Source organism: Nothobranchius furzeri, chromosome 11, assembly GCF_043380555.1.
Source record: "Nothobranchius furzeri strain GRZ-AD chromosome 11, NfurGRZ-RIMD1, whole genome shotgun sequence".
NCBI lineage: Eukaryota > Metazoa > Chordata > Actinopteri > Cyprinodontiformes > Nothobranchiidae > Nothobranchius > Nothobranchius furzeri.
Window position 1 is genome coordinate 31,925,711 of NC_091751.1, and position 19,767 is coordinate 31,945,477.

Consider the following 19,767-nt stretch of genomic DNA (forward strand, 5'->3'; position numbering starts at 1 on the left):
GATTGGCCAAACGTGGCTCCTTTGAAGGGCCTTCTTGCATTTGACACAGATTCCTTTCTAGCTAAGGGGGTAAATGGTGCTAAGTGCTGCCGTGTAAGGTTTTATTTTCTGCTTCCTAATGAAGTACACCATTACTGGATCAGACTGCATTGTTAGTGTTTATTACATAATGATAGAAAACACACAAGATTCTGGTTCTGGCATCCACTCCGTCTGCTCCTGCATCTTTGATGTTACTTTCATTTTCCACCTGTTTGTTCCATGCGTTCCTCACAATCAGCCAGCCTTTGTTTGCTTCACAGCTGCATTTTATTGATTTCCTCTGATTTTGGGGGGCTCTGTCCCTTGTTTCATGCACTTTGTTTGCTGACTGGGCCTTTGTGTCGCATGCTTGTCATGTCCCAGTTTGATCGTAGCCACACAGTCAGCAGAACCATGGGCATCCAAGTCAACAAAGGTAAAGTGAACCCACTCACCTGCAACCACATCTTTTTCCACTTCATCACTCCCAAACGCTGCATTCCTCATCCACACACGATTTCTAATTCAAGCATTCGTATTAGGAAAGCATCCGCCAACCTGCACTAGAAGCTTGTAGATGTAGTTTGAGACGTTTGCATAAAACAGTTTTTCTTCCCACCAACTTCTTTTTGCTATTTTACCTGCAGCTAGGAGCATTTTCAGCTATGCTACTAACCTCGACACGTCTACATGTTCAGGTGTCACTCTTTAGCCAGACGGGATGTTTCCTCAGTATGCGTCTGTAAAAATAGAAAACATGTCTTATGTGTGCTCAAAGACAACACTTTCAAAGCTGCAGAGGAGTTGTTTGGCTAAAATCTGAATGGTGACATTGTGCAGATGGAGCTTTCAGCTCCTAATTGCTCAGTTCTTCTTTTACCCTTTGCTCCTTTTTCGGCGAATGCCACAAACCACAAAAAGATCGCTTATAATGTTCCGAGTGTGACCCGACTTTGACATGTTTTGCTTGTTTTGCAGAGGCTTTAGTCATGATTTTACCAGATGGATGGTCGTTTTAGTAAAACATAAATAAAGTGAAAGGCATCCAGGGATAGCAGGGTTCTGTTTGCTCAGAAAACATCAACATAATGACTCTCTCGCCTCTTCAGTGAGCTTCATTAAATGTGAAATGAAACAAATAAAAATAAAAAAAATGTTTCTGCAGAAATCGGTTCTGGTGATCTTAATCACAATAAATGTAGAATTTGTCTTTCAGAACCACAAAAGAGAGTTATATAAAGAATTCATTTAAAAGAAAAGATGTAAATTAAGAAAAATAGGTGCAACAAAACCTCACGGACCTGGAGTTCAGAGACCAGCCTGATGCCTCTGAAAACTTATTTGACCACGTATGAAGCTGTAGAGGCTTGTTAGCTGTATTTTCTGCTAGAGGTAAAACTCATCAACCGTCTGATCTGTGTCACTTCTCAAAGAATCAGGTTGCCATGTCTGGTCATATCAGCCTGCTGTCCACTATTTGGTTTTTAAGCTGGACTACTCTTCGGGACGGAGACGTATTTCTGTCAGTGTGGGGAGAAAAAGGACCAACATCTCGTTATGTTATGATATAAATCTCATTTTAGGAGAAACTTTCTCATAATAACGTGCTTGATAATAATGAGATTTCTCCAAAGGGTGAAACGCAGACGTCAAGCGGGATGTTTGAGTCTCTGACCAGAAGACACCGAGTGAGCAGATGCAGTCAGAGAAAGCGTCTTTAAGCCTTCTGCAGAAGCAGTAATTCATCTGAGGAACTTGTTGCTACACACTTCAGTCCTACTGGGATTTCTTGGTCGGGCAATGCTGTGGTACTTCTGGTTTGTAGTTGATGAACAGCTTTCAAAGTAAAAGTTAACTTCCTGTTTGGGCTGTTTCACATTAAAAGCTTTCAGACTTTATGACATTAACAAAACGACCTTTATAAAAGTAAGTACTGATATTACATTAGACATGTTCCCTTTGTGTGGTAAATCCTTTTGTTGTTAAGCTGCTCTTACGCAACCTCTCAGTATCAAGATTTGTCAGTCGGTTGCCTTGGCAACGGGGTATGCTTGGCGGAGCTGACAGAGAAGTTTGTAGGTTTAAGCATTGTTGTTTGGCATTTTCCCCCGTTGCCCTAAAAGTGGCATCAAGAGCTACCTCATTCATTCTGAGTACAACGCCGCCGCAACACATAGTTGGCATTTTACCTCATTTTTATAAGATATTTGTCATGTCTAGAGAATCTTTCTCCTTAAAGTGACTTTTAATAATAACACGAGAATGTTTCTTTCTATTACGAGATTCTGATCATTTATTTTTCCCACGCTGACAGTAATAAGCCACTGTACTTAAATTAAGTGTCCAGTTCTTCTGAACGCTAGTTCCACACACGCCTATTGAGGCCATAATTATATCTAGGTGAAGGATGAAAATAGGTAAAGCACTATTTCCAGTTCTGTACGCCAGCCCCAGTTAACCTAAGGTCTAAAGATCAATAGCAGCTGTAAAAGCTTCATACGGTTTAATGCTTTATCTCTCAGATACCCTAACCCTTTCCACACAAACCAAAACCACGAGTAGACACGTACACTGATTTGTGTCTTAATCACAGCTGACAGTAAACACAAACCTTAGCTTTGGTGGGTTTGGAGCAACGTAGCCCTGATGTCATTAATGACCGAGGCATGTCATATTCTCGAGGACATCCCTAGCTTCAAATATCTAAATGTCTCAGATAAACAGCCTTGGTTCAAGGCAATGGTGTCCATGTAGTCCGCGGCATATTGATTTCCCCTTGTAGTCGCATTCCTCGTGTCTATTTGGATCAGTCATGTGACCTGTACAGATGAGTGATGCAACCAAACACACTTCGCTACAGTTCCACGTTGTTGTTTCTGTGCTGTGTTAGTGACTCCATATCCCTCAGGAATCCTGTTACCACGCTAGAGAGAAACTTTTGGGCCATTCCCATCTGTACCGGGTCAGCCCCAGCCTGGCCCGGTTGATTCCACACATCCTTGCCTTAAGCCCATGTGGGCTGATTCTACCCACCAATCAGAGGCTTGCTTTAATGGAAGGTGTGAATTTGCTGTCAGCAGTGGGTGTGATGGCCCTGGTCGGCCTGAAGCAGACCCCCTTGAGAAGAGGGCTGAGAATGAGCCTTGGTTGGCCCGGAAAAATTCCAGGCCACCCAGATATGTAAACAACCTACGCTACCCGGCCCGGGCCGACCCGGTACAGATAGGAATGGCCCAAATGTAGGATTGTGAAAAAGCTCCATGAAAATGACCAGATAGGGTTTGTGTTTAGTTAACCGTAACCCTAACCCCCGTTAGACCTGAAACAGCTGAGAAACATTTCTGCCTCACATCGAATAAAGGTCTGACCCTGACTGCTCCAGCATGCCCACCGTGACCACTCTGTGTGTAAACAACTATATTATGATAAATATATATTTTAATGATATTCATTTGAACTATTGTCCTACTTGATAAATGGACCCAGCTAACTATTGTCACTGATCAAACGAGTGGTCTCAGGCTAATCATACTTTCCTACAGAGAGTGGGCCATTACAGTGACTGATTCATTTTTTTAATGGATACTTTAAAATTAGATTAATCCTAGTGATCAGCTTTGTCACATACCGTAATTGAAAATACAGAAATGTATAGCTGAAATAAAAAACAGCAATGAGCTATAACAAGCATCATCAAACTGGCTTTTATTTGCTGACTGAATTGTTTTGCAGATTTTTGAATGGCATATTTTAACTTCTTATCTAGATTTACATCAAAAACTTGATCTTGCACCGAAAACACCAAGTTATTATTATTTTTTGGACAGATTTAAAGCAAACGTTTCAATGAACAGTTTTTATTTAACAGTTTTAACAATAACTAGAGACGGCTGCAGTCATGAGCTCAGTGATAAACAAAGAAGGGAGTCCATCAGCAGCTCCTCCTGAGGGAGGGTTGGGTTTACAGAGAAGCGTACGATGATCCCCTTCGCCTGTCAGCGTGGCATCATGTAAACGAAACCCAACACCATTAAACCCGTTCTGTCTCGTGTCCGCTACCCCAGCCACTCACCTGTTGCTCTTCAACAGCTGCATAATCAGAGCGACGCAGCTGCTAGGTGGATGCAGAACTACAGACTCAGCAGGGATACCTGGTTTTACGTTACTCTAACAGGCATGGTGTGAAATCAACGCTGGTATTTTCACATCCACATGTGACGTCCCTTCGGCCCTTTGGCACGGTCGTAGCTGCCGTTAGCGGAGAAAACCACGGTGCGTTTCCACACCTCCAGCAGCTTCCTCTGAGCTTTGACAGGTCTGAAAGTTGAAAGTAGAGCCCGCTTCAACAAATCTCGAGCACATGCGTAGCTAATGACTGCCTGCGCCGCTGCGGCTCATGTGTGCCTGTTCTCTTCTGTGAGTGTGTGCACGTGTGAGGACGGCTGAGCGGTGGGAGACAGAGAGCCGAAGGGTAAGGTGTGAGTACAACGCAACAGCTGCCTGTTCACCTGATGAAGGTGTTGGAACTCTGTTGCTGTTGTCAGTTACTGTAATCCCCAACCAACACCCCATCTCCACTTTCCCCATCTTTTCGCTCCCTCATCTACCTCTTTGTTCTCTTCCTTTCATTTCATCACAACAGAGGGAAAAGAGATGGAGCATTTCGTCTACAGGAGGTGAAAAGAACTCGTTGAGTGTAAGTATCGGGGTATCTGGCTGAGAGCAGGGGGTGTGGGCTTCTTTCCTTTGGTGCCAGAGGGGAATAAGAAGAGCCGGGATGGCAAAGGGAAAGGGTGTACTCACGGTAGCAGCACAACCACGTCATCCATGGCCCCTTCAGGGATAAAGTTGGGCTTAACTGCAGCGTTACACACGCCGGCATTACAAAATGTTCCTTCGCCAGCATTTAGCATGCAAATTGGCTTCCAGATTATGCCTTTTGTATTCATTTTCCAAACTGTCAGGCTGTGATGTGGGGAGAATGATAATCAGGCAGATATTGCCCCCTAGCGCTTTGCTGACAATCACTCAAAGGGAGGGTGGGGGAGGGGTGATCTGCGCCATGCTGCAGAGCAGTGATTTGTGTGTGTGTGTGTGTGTGTGTGTGTGTGTGTGTGTGTGTGTGTGTGTGTGTGTGTGTGTGTGTGTGTGTGTGTGTGTGTGTGTGTGTGCCAGATGAGGAGATAGACCAGGACCGAGGGTGTAAATAACTCTGAATAAGTTGCGTGTGAGGGTTTTTGGACTTGTAGTGATGAGAAGGGAGTGTTGTGAACAATGAATGGGAAGAAAACAAAATGATGGAAGCTGCTGTGAGTACCTGAGTGATGGAAGTGAGCGGATGTTTTACTGATGAACAAAACAACAACAACAGGTACATCCATGTGTGTGTTACCCGCTGTAGACTTGGGTTTAGCATAACGTTTACGACGAGAGCTTTGGTTGGTGGTTGCAACTTGCTGTCAAAATATTTAAACAAGTGAAACTGTGGATAGATTATAAACAATCATTATCTTTCCTGTTTTAGAAAGATGTTTTATTCTAAGGGAAGGAAAGAAAGATGTCATCTAAAGCCTTTCAATAAATCTCTGATTTGTTTGTCCGGAAAATGCTAAAAACTTCAGTTTATCTCACCAACATCTCCCTTTGCGTTTAGACGGCTGAAGATGCAAATTAGAAAACTAATAGATTCCAGTTTTTAAACATATCTGGAGTAGTGTGGGTGGAGCTAGAAGCACATTGCATTAAAGCACTCCTAGAATAGCAAACAGGAGCTGATTTTGTGTGGAGACGTTTTGCAGTCCGGGAATCTGCTTCAGTGAGGCAGCTGTATGGAAATATGGAAGGCCAAAGGGATAATTGTTTATGTATAAAATGCTAAAAGAGTCAAAGATTTGTGTGCTTTGAACCAATGTCTGACAAATAAAGGCTGTTAAAAAGTTGCTGCTACTTTTATATTTTGCAAAAGAGGATTTAAAAAATGCCTCCTTTAGAGAGTGTTGCTGTCGTCTCAAACCCATACCCGTACCCTTGGATATATCCAGGTAACGGGTCAGCGAGGCAAACATTCGGAAAACAACGGTTCATAAAATAGCAGATTTAGTTTAGCAGACCACTTTAGCTTTAGCAATCTGCTTGACACTGTTCCCTGATTTTACTAGCCTTTAGCTTGTCTATCTGTTTGGAACTCCTGTTTTTCCTAACCGAGGTTGTTCATGGAGCTACAGCAGATAAGCTAGTGATGACGCTGCTGTCAGCTACTCCAAACCACAGCTACTAAAGAAGGAAACATGTATGTGAGTTGATATACGCAGAAAGACATACAAAATGTGTTATTAACATGTCATAAACCTAACTTTAGAGAAACATTTATTGTCATTTTACAGCTGAAGTTAGTAGAACAGCTGCCGTTTCTGAACATCTATTCTTCTGCAGCGAACAAACTTGATGGACCTTTACATGTCGCCTCCATTTGAGTCTGACTCTTCTGTATGTTCTCCAGTCAGTAAAAACAGCAACAGCATGCATTTGTCCCCAGAGCATCGGGTCAAACCACTGCTGTGGGGAAAAGGGACATTTTACTCTTCGACAGTTCTCAGCCAAGGTGTGCAAAGGTTCTCACACACTGGCCATAATAACACAAAGTTCCTGTGCTTCCTCACCTGGAGCCTGAAATGATGTGCTCAGGTTACCATGACAGCAAAGCTTTTAAATATGCATATTGGGTCCTTTTGTTAACATTAGGGTTATATTTTTGGAAACATTCATATCTCACATTTACTAGGATACAGTGGCGGGCGGTGCGTTCCACCCCTGGGCCTTCAGTGATTTCCTATTCAGTCCAGTCTAATTTAATACACCTTAAAATACCATCAATAGGACATCACAGCTGGAGAAACCTCACACACACACACACACACACCAGTGGCTGGTCAAGACACAATTTCCAGAGTCTTTAAGATCAAACTCGCATTCCCATTTGCGAGTAGGAAGCTGACCACGGATACCGTCAAATCTCAGAAATGAAAGACGGGTTTAAGAGATGAGACAATAAAATAAATAAGTAAAGCAAACACATTATTTGCATTTGTTTTGGAGAAAACTGCACCGCGAAACAATTGAACATGTTGGCGCAGCTGCACACACCACGTCATTCACAATATAAATTGCATAGAAACAGAACACAGAATAATTTCATTTTGCCATTTTATTTCGTCACCATTTATTGATTATTAACAAAATAAAATGACAAAACATTAAAAAAATACTAATAAAATGTTTCTACTCACCAACATAAATGTCCAGCATGGATCTCCTCCTCTCCTGCTCAACAAATCCTTTCTCCTGCTGGGACAAGCCAGCTAGCGTTGGAGTCAGACGACCTGTTCTCACAAGATCCATTTTTTCTTGAAAGGTCCGTCTTGAAAATGGTGTGGCAAGTTAATCTGCAACCAAGTCTGTCTCTTCTCCTCTTTCAGCCATCATGTGTTCAAAAATACACCGATAGCTGCCTATAGATACAAATCTCCGTGTTTAGTTTTGATATTTTGCTTCATGCCGCTAGAAAAGTTCTAACTACTGCTCATCCAATCACAGGATGCGTTCATGTCAACTTTTGCGTGAGGCCAGCTAGCTGGCCCGGGCCAAGCTGACTCGTGAGCTGATTGGCTATCGCAACTAGATCGTCTCTGTTCACTTACAGCGGACAGCGGGCTTCTCGATTGATTCTGAAGGCCTAGAGCAGACTTAATCTGCCTGAAAACACAAGCTAGCTTAAATCTGATTGGATAACACCCAGCCTTGGTATTTTAACACTGGAAGCAGCACAGCCAAGTGGGTATAATAGGATATAAAGAAAATAGACCAGTATACATTTTTTATATTTAAAAATAATTACCAAAGGATAAAAAAAGACATTTACGCTTTTGAGTATGTTTAGGCCAGCAGAGAAGGCTTTGCTGGCCCTGACTGCCCACCACTGCTAGGATAGATCTGCAGGCCAAACCAGGCAGCTGTGGGTTTTTTCGTGCCTTTGTGTGTTTTGTATATTTGGGTTGGTAATCTCTGTTTCTCTCCCACTTGTGTCTGTGAAACCACACTCTGATCTCTTACTGGAAACAGGCTGATTTAAATAATGGCCTCTACCTAATGCTTAACGCCAATTTGGTTTAGGCTGTTGCCCCGACACGGGTCATACCGTAGACACATCTGCACACACATCACTAGACCAGAGCCCTGACAGGCTGTTTTTAATCAGCTGATTACATTTGTTTACATTTGAGGAACAGGGAGGCGTGCAGAAAAAAGCAGCAAAGCCTGCAGTATAATTACTATAAAGTTATTTAGAACTACCTGTATAGGTATCGATTGAGCCTCTTCGTTTCTTTGAACAGGATTATATAACTTCAGGGAAACACTTGCAAGTGCTTGGCTTCTTTCCACGTATGTTGTCATTAGCAAAGATTAGAGACAGCCTCTGTGATCAAACATAGTTTCTGTCGGGGCCTGCTATAATAAATTTCCATTTCAGTAAGCTGGCTAAACAACCGTGTTTGATACATTACCTCTTGAAAGGAAATGTTTTACTTAGCGCAGCTTTGGCCTCGTTTTCAAAGGGCTTGTCTTTTTTAAATCTGTTCAGAAGTTTTGGAGCAGCAGGAGCAGACGGGTGGTAAACAGCCTGATCACTTTGTTTGGTGGTAAAACCAAAACTGACTTATGCTGATTTATTTCAGAGGAAATCTCTAGTTACACTTTTAATGAGAGAACAGAAGTTTTAATGGAGACGAGGTGAAGTATTTTAATCCCAAAACTGTCACAAACATTCCTTGGGTCATGTTATGTGTTAAATCCAAGGTTGAATTATAATATGGGCAAACTGGGCACAGGCCCAGGGGCCCACAGCCACAAGGGGGCCCACGCGAGCAGCAGTCTTTTATTTCATTTTATTTAATTTTTTTTGTGCAGCAGTCTTAACGTTGGAGAAAAAAGTTAACAAGTAATTAAACTTGTGCCCACATTTTCTAAGTTAACACACATTTCTTTTAATAACGGTAGTTTTTGCATCTTTAATGCCTCCTTCAGCCCTCTCCCCCCTCCCCCCGCGCAGTGGCCACAAACTCACTGATGTGCCTGCAGCATCTCAGAGTTACTGCTGATCTAAACATTGAAAGAATCATTTAATTTTCTGTTCCTCACTTCTGATTACCTTCAATGGTGTCTGTTTGTTGCTACCAGGTACAAAAACGAACTTGTTTTTTATTTGACTATTTTTCTGCCCTGTCTATTTATTATCTTCCTGCATCTCCTCTCAATCCTGAAGAAAAACTGCTACCTGGCTTCATATTTTCACCTCATGAGTTACCTTTGAACTGCAGTTCTAAAAGATCTACCGACCGCAAAAATAGCGGAGTGCGTGCCGGCCGCACGGGTGCGGTCACCGGAGGATGAAACAGGTGATGCGCTCGCTCCGCAGCAGCAGCGAAACGCATCAGAGACAGATAAAAGACAGAAAGCATGAAAGGATATGAGCCGACATGAACGACCGCGTGTCAAATTTGTTTTTGAGGTTGCGAGACTTTGATAATGTTACTGTGGCCGTGCTCAGGACACGAGTCAGGAGACAAGAGGAGGAAGGAGGAAGGAGACAAGAGACAAGATGAGGAAGGAGACAAGAGGAGGAAGGTGACAGGAGACTAGAGGAGGAAGGAAACAGGAGACTAGAGGAGGAAGGAAACAGGAGACAAGAGGAGGAAGGAGACAGGAGACTAGAGGAGGAAGGAAACAGGAGACTAGAGGAGGAAGGAAACAGGAGACAAGAGGAGGAAGGAGACAGGAGAAAACAAAAAAACATGCAGATATTTCTTCTTTGCAAACTTTTCAATAACTGTATAATCCTTTAAATAATCCTGCATTACTTTCTGTTGTAGTTTGACAGTGGGATCTCTTTTACAGCAGACTCACTTGCCCCCACTGCCTCACAGATTGGAAACATTTTTGCTAGTACAGACAGAAGAGAAGACAGGGGTGCTGTGAGGAAGAGAGACAGAAAAAGAGGAGAAAAGAGAGAGGACAGAGGAAGGAAGACACATGAGTGAGGCACAACAGGAAAATCATCAGGCATGAGTGTTTGTGGTTAGGTTATCAAACTATTTTGACCAGGAGGTAAATGCTTTTGTATCAACATAAGTAAGCGATTTTTAATATTGACAATGTTATGAAATGTCTAAAAAGTTCTACCGGGTGACAGTAATGTTGGGGAAGGCCAGGTGGGGTGGGGGCGGGGCGGGGGGGGGGGGGGGGGGGGGGGGGGGCTAAGCACATTGTGCCCAGGGGCCCCTGCAATGATAATCCGGCCCTGGTTAAATCCCCCTTCAGTACATTAAATACAAATACTGTTGGGGTGGAGTCAACAGGTAACACCAATATGCAAAACCACTAAGCCACAAGATCTCAGCATCTGATACCCATTCTAATGCTTTCTAAAGTCGTTGACTGTGGTGGCCATCTGGGATTGGAGTAACTCCAAAAATGAGTTAACTTGGGTCAGTTATTGGTTTTCTAACGGTCATCTTTAACTCTTCCACTGTCCTCATGGGTGACTCCGCCAGGAAGTTGACCATTGAGCAGGGTTGGTGGTTTATCCGTTCAGGTCCACGTGGCAGGGGTGAGGAGTGAGCACCACCTCACCCCTGCCACGTGGACCTCAAGGGATAAACCACAAACCCTGCTCAATGGTCAACTTTCCTGGCGGAGTCACCCATGAGGACAGTGGAAGGGTTAAGATGAAATGCTGCCAGCTAGCATTTAGACTGCTTTGTGAACGACGTCCAGAGACCACATCTGATTTTAGGTGATACGTTCAAACCGATTGATTTATATACCCATGTTGGTGTTTGCTAAGCTCAGTGAAGTCAGCTTTAGCGGCCATCTTGAATTAGTTTTACTGAATGGGAGGAGTGGTTGGCCACTGATCGGAAGGTGAGCAGTTCGATCCTAGACTGCGGTTAGATCCTGGTCCGAGTTTTGATGCCAGTTTGATCCTTACCCATGTGGTGGAGTATCCTCAGGCTAATACTAAATCCTGAAGTTGGCTCCATGTGGTGTACGAATGGCAACCTACTGCTCATCTGGGGTGGGTCAAATGCAGATAAATGAATTATCCAATGGGATCATTGAAGTATAAACTAAAAAATTATCATGTGTTTCTATAACATCCATGCAGTGGTTTTGGAGATATTTTCCATTACAAATATGACCTGCCTTTTGCCTTTTAGTGGCTAGCAGTGAAGAGGTTCCAAGCAATCATCCAAATGAGGGGTCATCTCTCCAGGAGGAAGTGGGCTATGTCTTCAAGGCTGAAGCAGTCCCTCAGAGATGCTTGATCCAGACATCAACGATGGCAAAAATCTGAATGTGCAAACCTCAGTTACCTGTCCACTCTGTTTGGTTCTGGCGGCTTTTGTTTTTAGAAGCAGGTTGGATAAAACATGCAGCTGACTTTTTCTTTTCAAAAGTGTTTATTTATAGTTGAAGATCCACAGATGTTCCACCGAACAATTATTAAACTTGAACATGAGACTTTTCCCCTTGGTTTAAAGTTTTTAACCTAAAATGTGTGTGTTTCTCTCCTTTGTCCTCCTCCTCCTCTACCAGGACAAGTCAACCCCAGAAGATCAGAGCTCCTGGGACAGCTTCAAGACCATGACCCCCCAGCTGTCCATCATGCCTGGGGAGCAAAACAACCGTCTGGAACTGCACAATAAAAACTGGGACTCATCCTCAGCTAACACGCCCGACTCATCCGAGGGAGACTTTCAGACTGAAGTGTGAAGACACACACATACACACACACACACACACACTCTCAAACATTTTCATCTCCTGTCGAGATGAAGATGCACACAGAGATACTGGACTCTAGAAAAGATATACATAGGTATGACTTTTTTTTTCCTTCTTTGTGCGAGGAGATGAGACACTCTGCTCCCGTCTCATGCGACGTGCTTTTGGACCCCATACTGTATTTGTTTACAGCCACGGAGGACAGATATGAAGGGGGGACTGTTCTACTATATATTTTTCGCAAAGACTACTGAAAAGAAAGAACAGGGGCTGGACACGTCCGTGACTGAAGACCGTTTTTAAATGAACTTAAAGGATATAAAAAAAACTTATTTCTGAGAAAAAATGTCTTGATTTTATTCTGAAGATAAGAAGAAAATGTCTTTTGAGTGTTTGACAGCACGGGGGGTGGGGTGGGGGGTGAAAAACAAGAATATTTCTGCACTTCTATTGTTTTTTTTAATAGCAAAAACAAAAAGATCTCACTGATATTCCTCATGCTGATAGTCCCTTCCCCTGCACCAAAAGCATTTCTCTGTTTCCCTTCTAAAGAACAACAAAAGGATTCACTCACTCAGATTTTCTAAATGTTTTAAAGTCCTAATTCAGATTTTTTTATGGGAGATTGTTGGAAATGTTATGAATAATTATTAGATTAAAGAAAGCTTTTAATATGGCCTCAAGATGGAGAAACAGAGATTAGCTCTAACTGGATTGACAAGCTAACGGTTAGGCTCAGCACGATCTGTTTTGAAACGGATTTCTGTCATATTAAAAAAACGACTTTATTTTGTAAATATCAGTAAATACCCTTTTTAAAAGTGTTCGGCACAGCATAAATGTAGAATTAAATGGGCATTTACCCAGATTCACTGGGTATTAGCGATGTTCACCGTCAGCCACCAATGCGGTGGGGACAACTCCTAACATCAAAAACCTCTTATTGGCCACTTAACTTATGACTAATGAGAGATATATGTAGAAACAGCTATTTTCTCTTTATACAGATAAATGCAGCTCAACGTGACAACAAAGCAACAATCGTGCATTTTTATATAAAAGAGACATGTTTCTCCTGACAGCAGCTAGCCTTCAGAAATTGGCATGATGAGCCCATGATTACAGGTGTGGTGAAGAGTCATCAGGAAAGTGGCATCAATGATCTCCGTACGTTAGATGACATGGTCTTTCACCTTTTACAGGCTGAATGTCAGCAGGACCTTCTATCAAATAAAAATGCAATTGGAGATATTGAGAAAAGTAAGTTTCTTATCGATATAATACAGAAAGCAATAGTAATAATCAGTCATCATTTCAGAAAAGGAACAGTTCCTGGTTTTAAAGAACAGGCTAAGTGTAGAAAGCCCGGTTGAAGATGTATTACTGAATAATAACTTAGAGACTGAAGATGTTTTCTTTAGGATTTCAGAAACCTTTAGTTTGCTTATGTTTTAATCTTTCCACTTAGAACAATTCTCTGTTTCTCCAAGCTGAAGTCATTCACAGTGCACCTTCAACAGGCTGATTGTTCTTAGAGCTGGATCTGAACCACCACTTTAATCACAGAGTACTGGGGGAGGGACCGAGGTAATCACTGATACGTGCCATTCTCCTTCCCGTTCAGCTGTGTCAGCGTTCCATAGTTTATATTGTGTTTTTCATGTTTCAGTCCATGGTTTGACACTGTAAAACAGTGACTGAAACAAATACGTTCAGACTTGTTTGTTTTTAAGTTGTTCATTTTCAGTAGTTATACATGTTTTATTTACAGAGACTGGGTTGTTTTCCAGAGGAACGTGAGGGATGGTCATGTTGAAAACGGCGTCTCCGTCTTTCTTTTACAAATGCTTTCATTGTGGCTGAACCTGATCAGACCCAGTTATAAGTTAGATGCCAGAAGAAAGGAGCTCATATGTGCTCAATTCAAATTCCTTTCACCATGCCGATTTGATTTAGCAACCAGCTCTCACTTGTCAGCCTAATGGAGAAATGGCGTTAGCTTTGTTGGCTGATCATTTGATAAACAAGCTCAAGAGCAACATACAAACATAAATCCAGTCTCTCCAAATCCCCCAGTGTCTCAGGCTGCTGTTTCTCCTCCTCTCTCTCTCCCTGCCCAACAAAAAAACTCTGAAGCATGAAATCTTAATGCTAGCAACAAGGCCTGATGTATATTATCCTCATTCACATGGATCCCCTTCTTTCCCGAGTCTGAGAGCACAGCAGCTGCCAAAAGCGGGCATACAATAGAAAGATAGAGAAGGAATCACAGAGGTTATGAGGCTGCACAGCGTCACAATGAAGAGGAGCCGACCGTGATGCTTCCTGTTTGACATTCAGCATCCATCCTGGTCGTGATGCAAGAGGATGGCTGCTCGCCTGCTGCTGCTGCTCTAGCACATTGGTTCTCCTCGTTCTGAAGGAAAAATGTGTCAAATTGCTGGACGAATTCAATATGGAACTCAATAACACCTCTGTCTGCGCTGCAAGCAGGTGCCATTAATCTAGAAGGCAGGAGGAAGAAACGAGACGAGTAATAGAGGTGGAAAGCCAAGACAGACTCCAAAGACACATTGGGTTAAAAAAAAAAACTAAATGCAGGCAGGACTGCAGAAGAAGCTCAGTGCTCAAAACAGTAATTATCTAGGGATGATGATTTGTCCTGACATTTTCCGATGCAGCTCTCAAACCATCTGCTTAAAGATCCCTAATGTGGTAGTAGAGCAGTGCAGCGCAGATGGCGAAACAAGAGTGTTGCCCTCCTAACCTTCCAAGCTAATCAGCTGATAGGAAAACCTATGGCTCCTCCCCTCTCTGGGGAGTGAGACCGGTTTCATCCCAAGTTGCCAAGGTAAGGTCACATTCACCCGACCTCCTGCGTGGCCTTGGGATCCTTCTAACAAAGCCGTCGTCTGGCAGCTACACTCAGTAGGTTTCACTCAGTAGCATTATCCTGCTCTTCTCACGACTATTAAACCAATCTGTTCTGTTGTGTTACCATGGTAATAAGATCTGCTGGATGACAGAAACAATATTTCAGTGCAGAGGTTTTGTTCCATCAGCTATATTTTTGTATTATGTGGACAGTTTTGAGCCCAGTGACTGTTTCAGTTCCTGGAAACTAAGTGAAATGCTTCTGGATGGATTGAGTGGTCCACCATGCATACAACAGCCTGTCTATTTTACAGATTCTGTTTCGGTAATGAAACATGCTGCGATAGTAAATGGAATTTTCAGCCAGTTTCAGCAGTAAGGTTTTAATAAAATGCTATATTCTCCCTTATAGATGGTTTCCTAAAGTTTGCATGACTCAGGACTAATTAGTTAACTGCTGGTTTAAGCTCAACTCAAACCAAAGTGGAATCTAGTCATTTGAAAGCAGCTGTGTCCTGTTATAGAAGAAGTATGGACTTTCCTCTCCCCAGCCACATCTGCCAGCTCCTCCAATGAGATACGAACATGTTCCTAAACCAGCACAGAGCTACACAGATATTTGCACCATCTTGGTTTGGCCTCAGGGTCTCCTCCCAGAAGGAGATGCACAAAACACCTCCCCCAGAAGGAACACATCCTGACCTAATGCCCAAACAGCCCCAGCTAGAGGAGCAGCAGCTCTACTCCAAGTCCCAAACTCAACTTTGAGACATAGCCTGTAATCCCAGCTGCTTGTGTTGGAAGTTTTGTTTTTTGGTCATTATCCAAAGCTCATGAGTAATGGTGAGGGTTGGAATGTGGACTGATGGGCATATAAAACATTTGGCCTCTGGCATCTTGTCCTTCTTACGTCAGTGGTTCAGCATTGCTAAAAAACCGTTAAAGAAAGTGACACTTTGGCCTTTGGACTAGCTAGTCAGTCCAGAAAGATGTAAACAGAGACAGTTCAAGAAGCAGTCTACCATGGGAGACGGTTCTTTTTTTTCTTCTAACATTTAAGCAGAAACAAAAATTCCCATTGGAGAAAACTGGTCAGCTGGTCCGTACAACAGCGTTTGAAGTTGCTTTCATTTCACTGAGTGCTGATGACACCAGAAGCTCACCTCAACCCTACAACCCTGAATGTTCCACTAACTTCTAAAACCACGATTTGTTACTGAAACCTCACCCTCACTTTCTCCCTCATTTTTGGTTCTTTTTATACATAAGATTGTACAAAGTAGTCCTCTAATGTTTTCATAGTGTCTTTTTTATGAAAATAAATTTTCAAACGGATTTCTGTGTCTTGTATGCATCACTTCAAGGGTGTCTGTTGATGAGTACCGCAAGCCTTTCTCTCTCTCAGTGCACTCGCAATACCGTGATTTCATAAACTCACTCAGGGGTCTGGCATGACAAACTGTTACCCAGAAGCATTGAAGCTCAACTGTGACCAATCAGAACTCCCGCTGGTCTGTCTAAAAACATGAGAGAAACAACTCAGTGGGGTCTGAAGCTCTGCTGCTTTGGAGTAACCAAAGGGGCAGATGTCAAGTCCAAGAGAATATTTTGTTGAAAAAAGTTACAAACCTTCAGCAACTCTCGAGCTAAGAACTAATCTTCTAATGTGAAACAACCCAGGTTGAAGTAGCCCTGGTGCTATTCTCCACAGGTTGTAATAGTCCACTCAGTGGTGCTGGAATCAGCGGCACAATTCAATTCAGTTCAAAAATACTTTATTAATCCCAGAGGGAAATTGATTGTTGTAGTAGCTCATAATAATAATAATAATCAAGTCATCAAAGAGTTGTTGTATATTACAATGGCTGTTGGCAGGAAGGATCTCCAGTAGCGGTCAGTGTTGCAGCAAAACTGAAGAAGCCTCTGACTGAAGACACTCTTCCGTTGCCGGATGGTCTTGTGAAGAGAATGCACAAGGTTGTCCATAATTTTCTTGATTCTCTGGAGAATCCTTCTTTGCATTATCTCCTCCAGTGGTTCCACAGTCGTCCCCAGAACAGAACCAGCCTTTTCTATTAGGCTGTTGAGCCTTTTCAGGTCTCTGCTTCTGATGCTGCTACCCCAACAGACGATGGATGAAGAGATTACACTCTCAACAACAGACTTGTAGAAGATCTGCAGCATCTTGCTACAGACATTGAAGGACCATAAGCTTGGTTTATGCTTGACGCATTCACTTTCCACGCGGTGATGCGGCTCGCGGCTGGAACGCGCTTCACAACTCGCAGCGTTTATGGTTTGTGCGGCTTGTCTCTGCGGTGAGCCAATATTCTCCCAAACTGAACGGGGCAGCATGGAGCTCTACGGCATGCATCCAACACTACACCACAGTAGAAGTAGAAATCACTGTTTACAACATGGTATTTCAGCATTTTTAACAGCGTCCTCCTCTTTTCCGACAGTGCGAGCTATTTCTCTCCAAGAATTATTAACAACATGTTGATCACGGTGATCTCAGAGAGCTGAATCATACAAATGGCTGTATTTACGAACCTCTGCCGTGCCGGTCCGCCATGTTTTTCAGCGTCCGACCGTCCGCGTGGTTAGAAATTTTCCAAGATGCGCGTTGCGGAAATCTTGGGCCGTGCGGAGACGCGGTGGAGGGGTGTGGTTGTTAAAATGACGCAAAATGAGGCAACTTTTCCGCGCGGAGCCGTGCGGACCTCGCGGACGCGTCAAGCATAAACCAACCTTAAGCGTCCTCAAGAAGTGCAGTCTGCTGTGTCCCTTCTTGTAAATGGCTTCGCTGTTCTTTCTCCAGTCCAGTCTGTTGTCCAGGTGAACCCCAAGGTATTTGTATTCCTCAACCACCTCCACTTCTTCTCCCATGATGGAAACAGTGTTTGACTACCTGTTTCTTCTGAAGTCTAAAATCATCTCCTTTGTTTTGTTCACATTCAAGGTCAGATGATTGTTTCCACACCATGCCACAAAGCACTCCACCAGCTCTCTGGTCTCAACTTCCTGTCCATCTCTGATACACCCGACAACTGCAGAGTCATCTGAGTATTTCTGTAGATGACAGGTCTCTGATTTGTACTGGAAGTCTGAGGTGTACGGGGTGAAAAGGAATGGTGAGAGTACAGTCCCCTGTGGTGCTCCAATGTTACTGATCGCCTGGTTTGATGTGCAGTTCTTCAGTCTCACAAACTGTGGTCTGTTTGTCAGGTAGTCTTTAATCCAGGCGATAGTTGAGGGCCCCACCTGTTTCTTCTGGAGTTTCTGGCAAAGTACATCAGGCTGAATTGTGTTGAATGCACTGGAGAGATCAAAGAACATGACCCTCACAGTGCTGCCTGCTTTGTCCAGATGACAGTGGATTGGTTGAAGCAGCTGGAAGATGGCATCTTCAACTCCAACTCCATGGCAATAAGTAAACTGCAGCGGGTCCTGATATGTCTTCGTTTGCTTGTTCAGGTTGACCAACAGGATCTCTCCAGGACCTTCATGATGTGGGATTTCAGGGCAACCGTTCTGTAGTCGTGATTGACTGATGGGCGAGTTTTCTTTGGAACTGGAACAAGGCTGGATGTCTTCCACAGGACTGGAACCTTCTCCTGTGCCAGGCTGAGGTTGAAGAGGTGCTGCAGAATCCCACAGAGCTGCTCTGCACAGGCCTTCAGTACTCTGGGGCTGACACCATCTTGACCTGCAGCCTTGTTCCTGTTCAGTCTCTCCAGCTGCCTCTTCACCTGACTTCTAGAGACAGAAAGGTGAGAGGGGGAGGTAGATGGGGCTTGTTGCTTCTGTATACTCCTCAATAATTCCCTGTGTTATGGAAAAAAAATATGTTCATTAATTCTTGATCATGGACTCAATCAATTGAATGTAATATGTAGTGCTCTATGCCTCTCTGCATGCCCACTATTTCAGAACTCATTCAGATACACCCACACAAGCCACTCACACACACACACACACACACACACACACACACACACACACACACACACACACACACACACACAAAATCTCTCTCTCTCTCTCTTCCATCTCTATAAATAAACTCTGTGACCGGATGTTTGTGGCATTTTGCTTCATGCATTTTGCCACAGTTATAACTGTTTGACTTGTCTGCTCATTGTCTCCTTCTCTCTTCACTATAGGAAATGGGTTAATGACTTCACCACTCTCTCTTTATTCTGCTCTCCCCACCTATTCCACCTTCTTCAGGATCCACTGATTTCCCTCTTTCATGTTCACTCTCTCTCTTTCTTAACGTTTTTTTTAATAACAATTGCCTATATTTGCTCATTTTAAATATATGTTTAAACATTTTCTAAATGCTTTTTTATATTTTAAATTTTGTGTTGTTGTGAAGTGCCTCGTGATTTTTATCTTGAGAGGCACTATAGAAGTGATATTATCTTCTTCTTCTTCTAAACATCTCGTCTCGTCTCTCGTCTCGTCTTCCTCCGCTTATCCGGGTCCGGGTCGCGGGGGCAGCATCCCAACTAGGGAGCTCCAGGCCGTCCTCTCCCCGGCCTTGTCCACCAGCTCCTCCGGCAGGACCCCAAGGCGTTCCCGGACCAGATTGGAGATGTAACCTCTCCAACGTGTCCTGGGTCGACCCGGGGGCCTTCTGCCGGCAGGACATGCCCGAAACACCTCCCCGGGGAGGCGTCCAGGAGGCATCCTGACCAGATGCCCAAACCACCTCAACTGGCTCCTTTCGATCCGGAGGAGCAGCGGTTCTACTCCGAGTCCCTCCCGAATGTCCGAGCTCCTCACCCTATCTCTAAGGCTGAGCCCGGCCACCCTACGGAGGAAACTCATTTCAGCCGCTTGTATCCGCGATCTCGTTCTTTCGGTCATTACCCAAAGCTCATGACCATAGGTGAGGATTGGGACGTAGATCGACCGGTAAATCGAGAGCCTGGCTTTCTGGCTCAGCTCCCTCTTCCCCACGACAGATCGGCTCAGCGTCCGCATCACTGCAGACGCCGAACCAATCCGCCTGTCGATCTCCCG

The 19,767-nt window shown here is 43.7% G+C and overlaps 1 protein-coding gene across 15 annotated transcripts in view; it reads left to right on the forward strand.

Moving 5' to 3' along the window:
- Positions 1 to 16,071, forward strand: part of adgrb2 (adhesion G protein-coupled receptor B2) — a 415,193-nt gene extending 399,122 nt beyond the window's left edge. For 9 of the 15 annotated variants that reach the window (XM_070541475.1, XM_070541480.1, XM_070541487.1 and 6 more), the window contains 2 exons: positions 4,664 to 4,717; positions 11,674 to 16,071. In XM_070541475.1, the coding sequence (XP_070397576.1) occupies positions 4,664 to 4,717; positions 11,674 to 11,850 (231 nt within the window). In that variant the 3' untranslated portion in view covers positions 11,851 to 16,071. Of the gene's footprint in view, positions 1 to 405; positions 4,718 to 11,673 lie in introns of those variants that run through there. The other 6 variants (XM_070541481.1, XM_070541482.1, XM_070541489.1 and 3 more) reach the window with 4 other exon arrangements.
- The last annotated feature ends 3,696 nt before the right edge of the window (positions 16,072 to 19,767 follow it).